Source organism: Crocodylus siamensis, chromosome 1 (assembly GCF_052110815.1).
Source record: "Crocodylus siamensis isolate JL-2025a chromosome 1, ASM5211081v1, whole genome shotgun sequence".
NCBI lineage: Eukaryota > Metazoa > Chordata > Crocodylia > Crocodylidae > Crocodylus > Crocodylus siamensis.
The window spans coordinates 140442427-140458824 of NC_143395.1; the positions used below are offsets into that span (position 1 = coordinate 140442427).

A 16398-nucleotide genomic window follows, 5' to 3' on the forward strand; every position below is an offset into this window, starting at 1 on the left:
TCTATGGGGACTGCTTTTTTGGATTCTGGAACAGACTGATGATTCATCTACTTGGAAGTTTTGTATCCTGATTACAAGATACACATCATCTAGCTATGGTCCAAATAGAATGGGTTATTTATTGCTATCTTTGTAGAGTATGAATAGCAAGGAATATAAAGTTTGGATAAAGGTTTACACAAGTGTGTCTCCCCATAACCACTAGTGGCCCTAACTACTGGGAGCATCATTAGAGAGACAGGATGGAATGAGCCTGGACCCTGACCCTTCTTACCCGGGAGGCACATTTCCCTAAACACAAGGCATATTGGCAAAGCAGCATGTACAGAACGACACTGCCATAGGCCAGGCTGTGCCTGTTGTATAGACAGTGAAATTTAGTCTCAAGGCAGCTGGTCCAGCTTCTTGTATGACTACAAGTAGCTTCTGGTCTCATAATGAACAGAGGCATTCCCTTTACCTGTCCAATCTATTAAAACTCCCTTTCTTCCTGAAGCATGGAATGAAGCATGTATGATGTACAGTCCTCTCTTATTTGTTGAACCAATATGTTTAGAAGACAGGCCTAAAGTCTTGGTAAAGAGAAACTAGCAAACTCTTCAGGAGTTTCTGGGAGTTTCTAATGTTGGTTTTAACTCTTTTTTTGTCCTTTTACTTCCAACTTCTGGGCTGGCCAAAACACCCTGCTCAATCCCTTCCAAGAGGAAGGTGCATTATAACTATGACACTTCTAAGAAGCAGGAAACCATCCTGCCCAACTCATTCTTCTCTGCCTACCTCTCACCACAGCATCACATCCATGGGGCACACAGCCAGTTTTCTCAGATAAGTAGCCCCTCCTCCAAATTGACTGAAGTATATCCGACATTCACAGGTTGAAATTTTCAACCTCTCTAAGTGACATAGGAGCACAAGTGGTACTGAGAGATGGCTGGATTTGCACATCTAAGTCACTTAGGCTCAGTTCTTCAGCTGCATTTAGGCAACTGACTCCCACTGAAATTCACAGTATGAATGAGGGAAGTCATTGGATTCAATGAAGTTGAAGGCCTTGGGCCCATCTGAAAATCCTATTCAAAATACCAGCATTTGCTTTAGTAATACATTTTAGATCCCTATTTACAGCTGAAGACTTTGACTGGCTGACCTGCAACATCCTTAAATCTACCTTATTTTTCTATTTTTTCCAACAAGTTTATTTTCCCTGCTGTCTCCTCTGAATTCAAATCCATTTTTGCAGGCATTAGGGAATTCCTAGGTATTACCTCAGTATTACTGTCAAATGAATCCTGCAGTGGCTGTCTCACTCAGAGACTTTGTGACAGACATGAAAGTCCCTTTTCAGATTATCAAGACACTGATGCTCTGAAAAATAGCTCTTCTCCTTGCCAGCTATACTGAGATCAGATGTAGTCGCTTTGTCACTGTGCTTGCAGCTTCCCATTCCAAGTGCTGCTCTCATCCTCACCCTAAAGATATACCTGATAGAGTTTGTGCCCTAGGTTGCCAGAATGGAAGTGGGTGCTCAAGGCTCTGGATACACAGAAAGGAGTGGATGGAGAATGGAGGTGTCACCTCTAAGAGCCAAGTTAACCCTTCAGACTAGGGACAGACATTCAAAAAGCCTGAGCCTGAACTGAGTCAATCTTTGCAGGTTAGTCTAACCTGCCTAGATCAAATCCATTTGCAGCTGCACAGACATCCCCTCTGGACTGAAGAAATGCAGGCACATTCCTCCAGTGGCTCAAGCTAGAAGCTGGGGGGCACTAGAGCAGCCCTCCCTTCCCTTCCAAAGTGCTGAGCTGAAGAGGGGCGTGGCCAGGCTCCAGCAGGACACTCTGATTTGGGAGTGGTATAAAACCCCACCCTGCCTGCACTGTCCCAGGCTTTTCCCCTCTCACTGCTCAAGAGGCGGGAGTGTTGCTAGACCCCAGCCCCTGGCTAGCACTCTGAGGCAAGACGGGGTGCAGTGCATGCATCTGTTGATGACACTGAGCTTTTCAATCTCCCTCTCCCTGCTTCTTCAAACTGTCTGCAAACCTGACGGGTGAGGGAGCCAGCAGGGGGCTGATAACAAAGCATTTATCAGCCCATCAACAAAACAAAAGCCTCTTGCATTAGTTCAAGCTCATCTTAAACAGTTTTTTCCAAGGAAGGAATGGAGGGACATTACCAGCTGACCTGTTGATTAGATCCTAAAAGCCAAAAGCGGACACTGTTCTGTCTGCCTGTCCCAGTGAAATTGGAGACACAGACACCTCTCAGCATTAGCTAGCATACCACATGTCTAGAGTCCATGGGGCTGGGGTCTGTGCTGTGGGAGATGGGAGGGAGGGAGGGAGGGAGGAGCTTGAGCAGCAAGCAGTGAGGGGGGTTGGGCAGAGGGAAGCCACGCAGACGCTGCTGTGCCTCCAGAGCTCCAGCTAGGGAGCAGAGTGGTGGGGCCAGCCCTGTTCTCTGGAGCAGAGAGCCCAGCCCAGCGCTGCAAAGCACCTGGGATTCTGGGGGACTCTAGTTTAACTTAAACCAGGAAGAGGTCTGGGACAGACATTGCATAAACCAGTTTGACCGAAATCAGTTAAGTCTGATACTACATTCAACCAGGTTGATCTTAAACCAGTTTCAGCCATTTTGAACCTGGTTTATGTGCACTAAATTTAATTTGGCTTAATTTGGCTTGAGCCCCCCCACCTTCATTCCAGTACCTCCTTAACTGAGTGCCAGGGACTGCTCATGCCATTTACAGCATGCATGCTGCAGGTTGCCCACCTCTGGTATAGCAGATAAGGATGAAGCAGATGATATAAGTATGTTAAAATGTCATTTAAAATGGCTTTTTAGTATTTTGACCATCTAGGGTTGTTAACTAACGCTTACTATTCTTGTTTCCATCCAGATTGTGGCTGCTATATTTGCTATCGCAGGGATAGTCATGATGACTTATGCGGATGGATTCCACAGTCATTCAGTTATTGGAATAGCACTTGTTGTGGGATCTGCCTCAATGTCTGCTCTTTATAAGGTAAATAGACACGCATCTTTTTGGGCTAAGAATTGCCCCCTCCACACCATTAAGTTTAGTTGTTACCAACTTAGCATCAAGTTCTGTAGCGCTGGCTGTTTTAAAGTTTCAAGGAGATTAGACATGGCACGCCTTTTTTGTGGACACCTGACACAAGCACAAAGACCACTTTAATACTGGAGCTAAGCATTTACTTATGTAAACATTATCAGTCCCCATTGAGGAGCAATACATGCCTACTTGATAGGGGAGGCTCACCTCACCTTCTTTGATGCAGATGCACTTCAGCCAGAGCTGCAGATGCCTCACATCTCTTAAGATAAGGCCACCTCTATTTAGGTGCCAGATTTTAGCCCCTCAACTCTGTAATTGTTGTCCAAAGACTTTTTTTTCCCCCTGAGAACTTAGCTTCCTTTTAAGTCTCTGTGGATGCATCTATGCAAAATTCTAACTGCTCAGCAGCCTAATTTCACTTTGCATTAGCGTACATGGCAAAAAACCATGCTAATACACTAATGTGCAGTAGTATTAGGCTACTGCACAGTTAGTGTCACTACAAAGCCATGCACTGGCACTACTGGACAGTAGTACCAGTTACTGTGCGTTGATTTAGTACTTTGTTATACAAGTACTAAACTTAATGTGCAGTAACTATGGGCACATTAATGAACTATGGGCACCCTGTGTACCCTTCCTTCTTGAACTTCTATTCAGAAATGTCCATAGCACCTGTCAAACTTTAGACATTGTGTTGAAGGAGGAGAAAGCTTACATAATTAAAATTAAGACTCATGCTTATATATCTGGCTGAATCAAAACCTGAGGATTCACTCTTTGTGAGGGTGCCAACAAGACTTCCAAAGAGTCCTAGAATCATAGAAAATGAGGGTTGGAAGGGACCTCAGGAGGTCACCTAGACCAACCCCCTGCTCAAGTCAGGACCATCCTGAATTAGATCATTCCAGCCAAAGCTTTGTCTAGCTGGGTCTTAAAAACCTCCAAGAATGGAGATTCCAAAACTTCTCTGGATAACTTGTACCAGTACTTTACTACCATCATAGTGAGAAAATTCTTCCCAATATCTAACCTAAAGTTCCCTTGCTGCAACTTGAGACCATTACTCCTTGTTCTCTCATCTGCCACCAGTCTAGCTCCACCCTCTTTTGAGCCCCACTTCAGGTAGTTGAAAGCTGTTATTAAATACCCTCTCAGTCTTTTCTTCTCTAGACTAAATAAGCCCAGTTCCCTCAGCCTGTCCTCATAAGTCATGTGCCCCCTCACCATTTTTGTTGCCCTCCACTGGAGTCTAATTTGTACGCATTCTTTCTGTAATGGAGGGCCCAAAACTGAACACAGTACTCTAGATGTGGCCTTACCAGTGCTGGATAGAGGGGAATAATCACTTCCCTTGACCTGCTGACAACACACTTACCAATGCAGCCCAGTATGCTGTTAGCCTTCTTTGCAACGAGGGAACACTGCTGGCTCATATTCAGCTTATTGTCCATTGTAACCCCCAGGTCCTTTTCTGCAGAGCTGCTGCCCAGCCAGTCAGCCCCCAGCCTGTACTGGTACATGGGATTATTCCGTCCTAAGTGCAGGACTTTGCACGTGTTCTTATTGAACCTCATGAGATTTTTTTTGGCTCAATCCTCCAATTTGCCTAGGTCACTCTGAATCCTAGACCTGCCCTTCAGTGTATCTACCAGTGTTCCCTCTAAACTGTGCGACATGCATGGCCACACTGGCACACTCATGCCGCACTACTAGGCACGCCTGCACAGCCACACACGCCACACAGCTTAGAAGGAACTGGTATCTACTACTCCCCACAGCTTGGTGTCATCTGCAAACTGGCTAAGGGTTCACTCTATACCATCTTCTAGGTTAATGTTGAAGACACTGAACACAACCAGCCCCAGGACCAACCCCTGGGGCACTCCACTTGATACTGGCTGCCAACTAGACATTGAGCCATTAATTATTACCCTCCCAGCCTGATGATCCAGCCAATTTTCTATCCACCTTACAGTCCATTCATCCAGCCCATACTGCCTTAGCTTGTCTGCAAGAATGTTGTTGAAGACCATATCAAAAGCCTTGCTAAAATCAAGTTATGCCACATCCACTGGTCTCCTCTCATCCACATAGCCAGTCACCTCATCATAGAAGGTAACCAGGTTGGTCAGGCATCACTTGCCCCTGGTGAATCCATGCTGACTGTTCCTAATCACCTTCTTTTCCTCCAAGTGCTTTCAAATGGATTCCTTGAGGATCTGCTCCTTGATTTTTCCAGGGACTGAAGTGAGGCTGACTGGTCTTTAGTTCCCTGGATCTTCCTTTATCCTTTTATTAAGTATGGGCACTATGTTTGCCCTTTTCCAATCATCCGGGACCTCTCCTGATCACCATGAGTTTTCAAAGATGATGGCCAATGGCTCTGCAATAACATCAACCAACTCCTCAGCACCCTCAGATGCATCCTTCCAGCGCCATGGACTGGTATATGTCCAGCTTTTCTAAATTGTCCTTAACCTGTTCCTTCACTACTGTTGGCTGCTCACCTCCTCCCTAAACTGTGCTGCCCGGTACAGCAGTCTGGGAGCTGACCTTGCCTGTGAAGACGGAGGCAAAAAAGGCACTGAGTGCTTCAGCCTTTTCTGCATCCTCTGTCACAAGGCTGCCTCCCCCATTCAGTAAGGGACCCACACTTCTCCTGATCCTCCTCTTGCTGCCGACATACTTGTACAAACCCTTTTTGTTACCCTTCATCTCCCTTGCTAGCCACAACTCCAATTGCGCTTTGACCTTCCTGACTTCATCCCTGCATGCCCAAGCAATGCTCGTATACTCTTCCCTAGTCATTTGTCCAAATTTCCACTTCTTATATGTTACCTTTTTGTGATTTAGTTTACTGAAGAGTTTTCTGCTAAGCCAAGCTGGTCTTCCACCATACTTGCTAGTATTCCTGTGCATCAGGCTGGTTTGTTCCTGCACTCTCAGTAAGGCTTCTTTAAAATACAGCCAGCTCTCCTGAATGCCTTTTACCCTCAGACTGGCTTCCCAGGTATCCTTCCCTTGAGTTCCCTGAGTGAGCTCGAGTCTCCTTTTCTGAAGTCCAGGGTCCTTACTTTGCTGCTCTCCATCATTTTTTTCCTCAGGATCCTGAACTCAATCATCTCGTCGTCACTGCTACCCAAGTTGCCATCCACTAGTATTCCCCACCAATTCATCCCTGTTTCTAAGCAGCAGGTCAAGAAGAGCATGGCACCTAGGCGGCCACACCAGCACTTGCACCAGGAACTTGTCCCCAACACTCTCCAAAAACTTTCTGGATTGCCTGTGCACTGCTGTATTACCCTCCCAGCAGATGTCAGGGTGTTTGAAGTCCCCCATGGGAACCCGGGCCTGTGATTGGGAAAGGTCCACTGTTTGAAGAAAGCCTCATCCACCACTTCCTCCTTGTTTCGTGGTCTATAGCAGACATCCACCACAACACCCCCTTTGTTGCTCTCCCCTCTAACCTTAACCCAGAGACTTTCAACAAGCCTAACTCCAGTTTCATGTTGGAGCTCTGAACAATCATATATGGCTCTTCTACATGAAGTACAACTTCTCCTCTTTTACTCCCCTGCCTGTCCTTCCTGAACAGTTTGTACCCATCCATGACAGTGCTCCAGTCACGCAAGCTCCCACCAAGTGTCTGTTATTTCAGTCATGCTATAGTTCTGTCACTGCAAGAACTTCTGATTCTTCCTACTTATTTCCCAGGCTCCATGCATTTGTGTACAGCACCTGAAGTAACTAGTTGATTGCCTTGATTTCTCAGGAAGTATGAGAGCACTTCCCCTGCTGCCCCCTCCTGCTTGCTCTTCCTCCAGGTCCCCCACTTCCTCACTTACCTCAGGGCTTTGGTCTCCATTCCCCGTCAAACCTAGTTTAAAGCCCTTCTCACAAATGTTCCTGTAGGAAGAGGAAATGGAGCTCAGCTACTACAGCACAAATGTAAATGACTGGAAAAACATTCTCATAACCCCCAAACTTGGAATCATTCCCTCTTTATCTGTCAGCAAGGAGTAACAGGACACAAGCATACTGGGTTGGTTTGTTTCCATTAGCTTCCTTTAGCAGCCCCGAAATGTCATGGTACCTGACCAGCAGCACCTCCCCATTTTTGCACCTTTGACTCTTCAGTCCTTTTAGTTCTGTTCTGCTAGTGAATCTGCACTAGAACCTAGGTATTTATGATGTCTGACACATAATTAAGATAATACCACATTGCTGGGGATGCATTTACTTTTGTTTCCACGATTTTAATCAGTTCTTCTTTTGTTCAGAACAGGCAGTTAAATGCAGTTGCTGTCATTGTAAACAGGAACAGCCACAAATTAAAACCAGTGCCCTCCTAGTCAGTTCAGACATCACAGAATTGTTTTCCTGCCTTGGGCCTTTGTTACTTGGTGACCAAAGGGGCCTATTAAGATGTAAATGTCATACAACACACATTGCCATGGAGCAGAAAACAAGCAGTTGGCACTGGCCCATCCTTTCCTGCAGCCCCTTTCTTAATGATCTGCAGTCAGATCATTTCATCTACACACGGTCAAAGCTGCCTTCCTTTTCTGTCTGCCATTGTTCTCATTCTTTGTCTGTGCTCAGCGATGTCCTCAGGCAGGTTTCCCTGAAGGTATTGTAGGCAGAACACCTGGAATTCAAGCGATAAATACATGAATAGCGTATCCCAGAAAAGGCCCAAGAGATAAAATAGGTTGCAACTAAGTAACACAATCAATCAGACTGAGGTGAATGTGCTCTACCCTGGGAAATACCCCTGGTCCCAAGCCAAGAGAACATCTTCCTATGGTCCAAAGCTGTCACTTGCCTCTGGGCCTCTTCTGTTTCTCCTCTGTCCTCCTTTCTATAATAAGGTGGGCAAAGTACCTCTGTGAAGCAGAAAGGAATGACAGACCCTGGAATCCCTCAGGACACATCTCTTCATTTCTCTAGGGACAACAGGAAGTTTCCTTGCTGTCCATTAAGGGAAGTGCACTAAAATAGTACTGGCATGCACTGAAAAGCACTTTCATCATCTTAAAGATAAGCTGCTTTCTGCTCCAAATACCCCATGCTTGTGCTAGGATAATTCAAAATTTGATTTTGAAGTTTCACTCATCCCACTGAGCCTCATGCTGTAAAAATGCATCCGTTTATTGAGTTCTAGCTACCAGCATTCAGGACAGGGAATCCTGGACCAAAGTTGTTTCTGATACACCATATAGGTCCAGAGAGACTACTGAAGTTGACACAGTCACTCTGGATTTCTTTAGGTAAAACAGAACAGGCTTTGGTTCAGCTCTAACAGCATCAGTGGGTTTTAAAAAAGTATAATGTTTTCCTCATCTATCTTTTTCCTCACTAACCAAAATCATGCCAGAAGAGCAAAAACCAAATACCTAACTCTCTTGGTTTCCTTTAAAACATACTGTAGGAGTTCTGAGGGAAAGGGGGACTAAGTAGTTTATGAGACTGATCATTAGGATATCAAGCCTTTCAGTGGCAATAGGATTTAATACTAGTTTGCATACAACTTAGATGAGGAAAGGTGGTTACTGTGCTGTGGGGGTCTTCTCCACTGAGTTCCTAGCACAGGAGAAAATTCACAGCACAAAAACCACCCTCACAATTCAGGGTAATAAGTATTTTCACTGCAGGCAATTGAAAGCACAGAAGATTAGGGTGGAAGGGGTGTTGCAGCTGAACTTCCCTCCCATCCTTCATGATTCTGATGCTAAGTCAGGGTGGAGGCACGTGACTATGCAGGCAAACTAGGAGGCTAGTTGGGGAGGGAAGTATAAAAATAACAGCACCCCTGGGATGTAATAATAATCCAAATATAAAATATCACCACCTCTTTCTCCAGATCAAGACTACTGCTCTATTTATTTCATCACATTTAGAGAGCTCCCAAAGGGGTACAAGGCATTTTATACATACATAATTCCTAAACAGCAAATGGTGCTAAATTAGAATTAAGACTGTGAGTTCATTTTAGGGAAAAGCTGGGGAATGAAGAGTTTTGGTTAGTCTTATAAGAAACCCAAACCTCTGATGCAAGCTTAGAGCCTGGAGAAGCAACGAACAAACTTCCCAGGGGAGGTCATGCTCATTTCTTCCCCCTCCCTCCCACCCCAATTCTTTTAATTTTAATTAGTATACATATATATATGAGTATATATGTGCATGTAGATGTGTGTGTTCACATCCACATTTTATAAAGAGCGCAAAGAAAAATGAAATGAAGAGCCTCCATTGGAGAAGCCACCATCCCTTCTAGAAACTTCTTTCTTCCTGTTAACAAGATAAAGGCTAAGTACAGAGAGTCAAAAAACCCAAGGCTGAATTGATTCAGCCTTTGCAGGTTAGTCTAAGCTGCAAAGAATGAACCAATAAGCAAATGAACAAGCATTCATTTTTGATTCAGGAAATGCAGCCACATGTCTGTAGTGGCTCAAGCCAGAAGCCATGGGGCACTAGAGTACAGCTCTCTGGCATGTAGCCAGTATGGGCTGTGTGTCCAATTCCTGTTCCTGCTGCCCCCAAGGTCTCTGGGATTTGCAGTCCAGACTCACAGCCAGAGCCATCCCTGGGTCGGGGGGAAGGGAGGGAGTATGAATTGGGTTCTGCGCTTTGGGGGGCCCTGCAGAGCCAGATGGAGTGGCAATGGTGACTCCATGCTGCCACCAGCTTCATGTCCAGCCACTCGCCCACCCGCCGAATCCAGCATGTCCGGCCACGTGGCACACCACCCCCCCACCGCCAATCCGCCACCAGCTTCCTTGCATCCTGGGCCCCGCACCCTGCTCAGGTTGTCTCTGCTCACAGCAACAGGACTCTGCAGGGCTGTCCATCACGTCCTCTTCCTGCTTCCAGTTGCCTCTGGGATTTGTAGTCCACAGTCACAGCCAGCACTAAGCAAGCCAGCAGGGCAGGGCAGCTCTGTACTTGGGAGATGGTGAGTTTAACCCACCTTCCTGGCCCCAGACCCCAGCAGGGGTTTCCTAGTGAGCCAGCCCTCACTGCTCCAGCTAGGGAGCAGAGGGGTAAGGTCAGCTCTGCTCTCTGGAGCAGACAGTACAGCCCAGCTCAGGGCTGCAAAATGCCAGGATGCTGGGGGACTGTGACTTAAGTTGAACCAGGAAAGGGTCTTGGATAGAAGTTCCATAAATTGGTTTGACACAAATCAGTTAAATCTGATACTACATTGAACCAGGTTTATCTTAAACCAGTTTCAGCCATTTTGAAACTGGTTTATGTGCACTTGAACTCCTGTTCTGTTACAAGTTTAAACCAGTTTCTGTGACTTAAACCAGTTTATGTATCACTTCTGTCCCTAGCCAAAAAGTATTAAGCCTCCTTCATATACATAGTTTATACTGTATTAGCAACAGACACTCTCCTTCCATTAGTGCATAGCTGGAACAAAACAGGGTCATCTCACCAGGTGTGTTTTGAAATGAGATAAAGCAAAATCCATTTATTTTTCTTTTGCAGGTTCTGTTCAAACTTCTCCTGGGAAGCGCTAAATTTGGAGAAGCCGCCTTATTCTTGTCTGTACTGGGTATCTTCAATGTCCTTTTCGTCACTTGTATTCCTGTCATTCTTTATTTTACCAAAGTGGAATACTGGAGTGGTTTTGATGTCATTCCTTGGGGAAACCTTTGTGGATTTTCAATTCTCTTATTGAGTAAGTAAATGTCATCAGTGCATACCCCTCGGTGATACTGGAGAGTGCTAGGCTGCCACTGGAAGTCTAATTTTTCTGAAATGCTGTTACTTCTGTACAATAAAAAAGCTTAGCTTAAGAAGTCATCCAGGGACCTCTTTCATTGCAGCTGGAGTACTGTGTCCAGTTCTGGGCGCCGCACTTCAAGAAGGACATGGAGAACCTGGAGAAGGTCCAGAGGAGGGCCATTCATATGGTTGAGGGCCTCCGTGGCCAGCCCTATGAGGAGAGGCTGAGGGACCTGAATCTCTTCAGTCTCTGCAAGAGGAGACTGAGGGGGGATCTTGTGGCTGCCTACAACTATATCAGGAGCCACCATCAGGGACTCGGGGAAAGTCTGTTCACCAGGGCCCCCCTTGGAGTCACCAGAAACAATGGCCACAAGCTGAGGGAGGATAGGTTTAGGTTAGATATTAGGAAGAACTACTTCACTGTAAGGGTGGCCAGAGCCTGAAATAGGCTTCCCAGAGCGGTGGTGTTCTCACCTTCCCTGGAAATCTTCAAGAGGAGACTGGACAGGCACCCGGCTGGGGTCTTATGACCCCTGTCACCCCCAGTGCTCCTTCCTGCCCATGGCAGGGGGCTGGACTAGATGATCTGTCTAGATCCCTTCCGATTCGTGATTCTATGATTCGATGATTCATGTGCAGAAACATAGAGCCTACCCCTGTGATTGGTTCTGTCACACAGATTCCCAGTAATGGCCATAGAGATCACATTAATAAGCAGCACAATCAGGAGAAAGTATTACTGGAGTGAAGCCACAAAGTTTAGTGTAATTCACATTCTCAAACTCCGTTGCATGAGTTCAAGTGAAAAAAGCCTGTGTTCTAGTGGAATATGCTCATGTTGGAAGAGGATAGCACGGCAGGCTTGTGAGGCCTGCCCAACTTACCAGACTTAGGCTGTTCAGGCAGGGCATCACCCAAGCTGCAATTAAGTCAGGCTGACTCTTCCCATTGACATCAACAGTGTCTGTTCCCTAACTGAACAGGAAATGCCAGAAAAACACCAGTGTATTGCAATACTACTGGTGATTCAGTAGGTGGCACTCTTCACTTTAGTTAATACTGTACTTTGCTACTGAAAGAACAGGAAGTAAAAAGCTGACCTTGACGATCGGCAATCATTAAATGTACTCTTTGCAAGATTATCAGAGTTAATTTTGGTGCCACGGCCAACCGTTAATGTGGTTAACTGCACCTGGCCACCTAGAATGTCACTTTCAGTTTCAGCTGGAGAAATATTTCCCTTTTATCATCCTAGATAATACTGTAGAACTACATGCTTTTTAATAAGCTGTCATGTTCCACTCCAGAAGTGGCTGCATTTTAGTTGCAAATGGTAAATAGGAGTGGTGTCTGAGGAAAAAGTGCAGAGTTTGGCCCACAGTTTGCAAAGCGTTTAGTATGCTGTGGGGTGAAAGAAATGATGTAAATAGTTATTATCAGCAGAACACAATTAGAACACAGACAGTTAGCCAGATGCAACCCCGGCGTAGATCTACTGACATCACAGAAGTTAGACCATGAATGAATTTGTCCCACAAGACCCATTTATTTGTCATGAGTTGTATTTATTCTGTGTAGTATTAAAATGAAATGTTGTTTATCAAATGCCTGACAGTTTGAACATCATCACAGTTGAGATTTACAGTACAGGGAACCATCATCCACAAGCAGTTGTTATACAGAAATGTCTGGAAACAAAAGTTTGTTTTGCTGAGATTGTCTTCTACTAAGAAATTAAATTTTGGAATAGAAGCACAAAATGGACTTGTGGGTGGGGTGAGGGGGGACTGCTAAGGGGATCTAGCAGTGCCCCTTCATATCATCCTGATCTTTCTGGACCTTATCCTATGATAGTATCCCTGTGAAAATAGTCCCACTGAAATCACTAAGAAGCCCACTGACACAGTGGGCGCAGCCCAGACAGATAATATTGCAGGAATCGGACCTTTTTGTGTAGGTAATGTGCAGCAGTCCTAATGGGAGTTACCTGCAGTGTCAGCAGAGACCGCATGACGGAGAAAACAAACCCCTAAATAGTTCAAAGGAAACATCTTCTACTGTAAAGTAATTTTGTTTCACAAGAATTGTGAATCTCAGAATTAAAGGTGGTTTTCTTTCTAATTACAGCATTCAATATTATATTAAATTTTGGAATTGCTATTACATATCCCACCTTGATATCTCTTGGAATAGTACTGAGTGTACCTGTAAATGCAGGTAGGCATTTAACTTCTTTTTTTATTTGAATATGTATCCTTTGTATATTTTTCTGTAGCAAGTATTATATTATTATATAGTAAATATGAATTTCCAGCAGTGGTCTCTACAGAAGCTCGATTACTGAAAAATCAATTTGATTTGAAGTCACTCATCTTTGACATTAGATGAAAACTGATAACTCAAATATGCTGCTTAATGATTCTGAATGTTTTCTTCACCAGATCAAAGGAGTGCATCTAATGTTAAACCTGCTTGAATTAATTAAATTACTTACAATAAAACTGTAAGAAATCATCCTGGGAGATATTTAATATAAATAGTCCAGCCCTTACTTGCCTCAACAAGTAAAATATAATTTATGCTTAATGTTGTTCTCAACCTTTGTAGAGAGCATTCACCAGGTAGATCTTGTTCATGGAAACAGATCATTTTTATTCTGGACAGGAATAAACAATTGTCTGGGATGGTATGGACCTGATTGATCCTGCCTTGAGCAAGCAGTTGTATTAGAGGACTTCCTTGGGTCCCTCCAACCCTAGATATATTTGCCCTTGTCCTTTTCCCACAAAAACTGATGCAAAATCACAACATAACCTCAATACCTATGAGGGCAGGAACAGCCAGAAATTAAAACCCATGTCCACTCCTGTTCAGATCTCACAGAATTGCTTTTCTGCCTTGGGCTTTTGCTCTGTCCACACTGCTTCTAGAGCATCCTTAGTTTATGACATGTCCACTCTGAGGACCACTGTCCAAAATATGTAACCTAACTAGCATGAGAGCAGCCCTGTGCACATGCTAATACATATATCTGAGCCAGGGAATTTAAGAGCGTCACTGGACGTGTGCCAAACAACAGCTATGTCACATTCACATTACATGGATGGTATCCCTTTCCAGGGCCTTTATGCAAATTCTGGCGTTTCCAGGCTTAGGGTACTCTCAGTTCCTGAATGCCCAAGTTATACTAACAAGGAGAGCACTGTACCCTACCAGTCTGCCTCCAGAGGGGTTGTTCTCAAACATTTCATGTGGAATAACCCAATCTTGCAGAGTGAGCAAGACTCTTCTGCTTTAGCATCCAGCCTTTGCTAAGATCAATGTACTATGTGCCGCAGTGAGTGAGTGTGTGTGTGATACTGTCCTAACACTTTGTCCTGTTTAATAATATCAGTTCAATGTTCCATACAGTTGTTGATCACTACACGAGTGAAATTGTCTTCAACAGTGTCCGTGTAATTGCCATCATCATCATTGGCCTGGGCTTCCTCCTGCTGCTTTTACCAGAGGAATGGGATGTCTGGCTAATGAAAATCCTCACTCACCTCAAAGTGCGGAAGAAGGAAGAAATCCCCGAAGGGAATGGAGACATCATTTCAGGACTGCCAAACAAAAGCAGGAGAACCCGCCCCTCCATGTCATCCTTCACCCATTAATGTTATTTTTACTGAATCTCTGTAATTAACATTGTATGTTATGTTTCAAAGATATTTTCTTGCAAAGAAGCACATATGTCCAATATGGTGTACATACCTGTACAGTTTTGATATGATACAGTCAGAGACATCAAGTTTTGGCATGTCCAAGTTGCTTGCACTTTTTTCACATCAGACCTTTCACTTAAATATACCACTTAAAAAAAAAAAGAAAGCAAAACAAAAACCTCTCAGCTCTTTTTAAATGAATGTAAAGTATAGGCAGATTATCTTTGCGTATGTTATTTTAAAGATCAATTTTCATGAGAAGCAGGGAAGATGTTTTGAACATTAGATACTGAATGATGCATTGCACACTGTGATTTACGATAAATGCTATGCTACATCCCACATTTATTTTTATTACCAGAGCTGTACTCTAAAAGTTTTCAAAGAACCAAAAGAAAATCTTCTGGGGGGTAGGGGGATGGGAAAGGGAGTGCAGAGGGAGGGATATATGGTGGATATCAGGGAGTGTATGACAGGGGATACGTCACTCTAGATATACCCTGTTCATATGCTCTCCCTGTAAAGCATCCACTCCTGCCGCTGTCAGAGACACGATACTGGGATAGATGGACCCTTGGTCTGGCCCAGCATGGCACTTACGTTCTTAAGTCATTCTGTGGAGCTGTGCTGAAACAAAAACAAGGTAGAAGTGCTAAAAGGCTTGCACTAAAGTATTAGAGGAGAAGCAGCCTAGAGCCCAAATCTCCTTATACTGCACATGACTACAATCCACACTGAAGATCATGCAAGAGAAATATAGTGCCTTTTACAGAACTCTAGTCTTTATTTGTGTAGTACCAGGTTATGCCACAAGTTATTTGTATAGTCTTACAACGATGGCGCCCAGTTCTGGAGCCCTAGCACTCCCAAAACTCCCACTGAAGTCAACGAGAGTCCCTATGAGCCATCAATTTCAGTGGGAAGTTAGAGAGCTTGGGGACTGCAAATCTGTGCCCTGCGGAACAGATTCTCTTCTCACTGGCACAAGTTTTACCCCCGTGTGGAGTTATTCTTAATTTACACCAGTTTGAGAAAGAGGAAAGCCAAATTGGGTCTGGAGAGACCCTACTTAAAATGAAAAATGAAGCTAGAGCAACATGGTTTGTGATGTACAGTATGAGAATAATGAAGGCTGAAAAGGCAAGTTGCCAGTTGCTTTTACTCCATAATTGTGAGTATAAACAAAAAGAAATGTCAGATTGTTACATCAAATGTAACGCTTTTTATGACACTTGTAAGCACCAGGATGTTTACTTACGCGATTTTGGTTCGCCATTAAATTTCTATCTGTGATAGATCACGCGCTATGTACAAAATGAGAAAAACTGTTAAGAGTTTACTATTTTTGAAGTTTACATTGTTGCATACAAAATTAAAATGTTATTTTGAACTGTTGCCATAACCCGGTGGTACCTGCTGTGGCTGAGGCATTCTCTGTCAGATTAGGCTGGCACTCGCATCAGAACGTTCCAGCAAAGCAGCGCCAGAGTCCATTATCTGTTTGGCAAAGCTAATTAATAAAACATTTGAAAATCAACTTAAGTCTGTGACTTCTACTGCCCTGACCCCACCCGGATCTGAATTCCATACTTCTGTTTGAAATAGTCTTACAATGGTGAAATAGTTTGCCAAAACAGTGAGGAGACAGAGATGAAAGACAAAAACATATAAGATCAAGGGATCCTACAAAGAAACCCACCAACACAAGGTTGCTGTAATCCCCCACCCCCATTTTTGGAGCCCCATTGACTTTAGATGTAAACATATGATCCCTATCAATAAATGCAGTCTCCTGCTGCCACGTGGAGTCCCACTGGAAGCAGTGAGATGCCAGGTGAGAGTAAGGGACCATTGCTTGCTGATCCTTCTACTAGATCA

The 16398-nt window shown here is 44.3% G+C and overlaps 1 protein-coding gene across 1 annotated transcript in view; it reads left to right on the forward strand.

The window, feature by feature from the left end:
- Positions 1–14574, forward strand: part of SLC35F3 (solute carrier family 35 member F3) — a 314186-nt gene extending 299612 nt beyond the window's left edge. The window contains exons 5-8 of the mRNA XM_090044278.1: positions 2897–3022; positions 10574–10766; positions 12944–13033; positions 14228–14574. Coding sequence (XP_089900404.1) covers positions 2897–3022; positions 10574–10766; positions 12944–13033; positions 14228–14472 — 654 coding nt within the window. The 3' untranslated portion in view covers positions 14473–14574. The remainder of the gene's footprint in view (positions 1–2896; positions 3023–10573; positions 10767–12943; positions 13034–14227) is intronic.
- The last annotated feature ends 1824 nt before the right edge of the window (positions 14575–16398 follow it).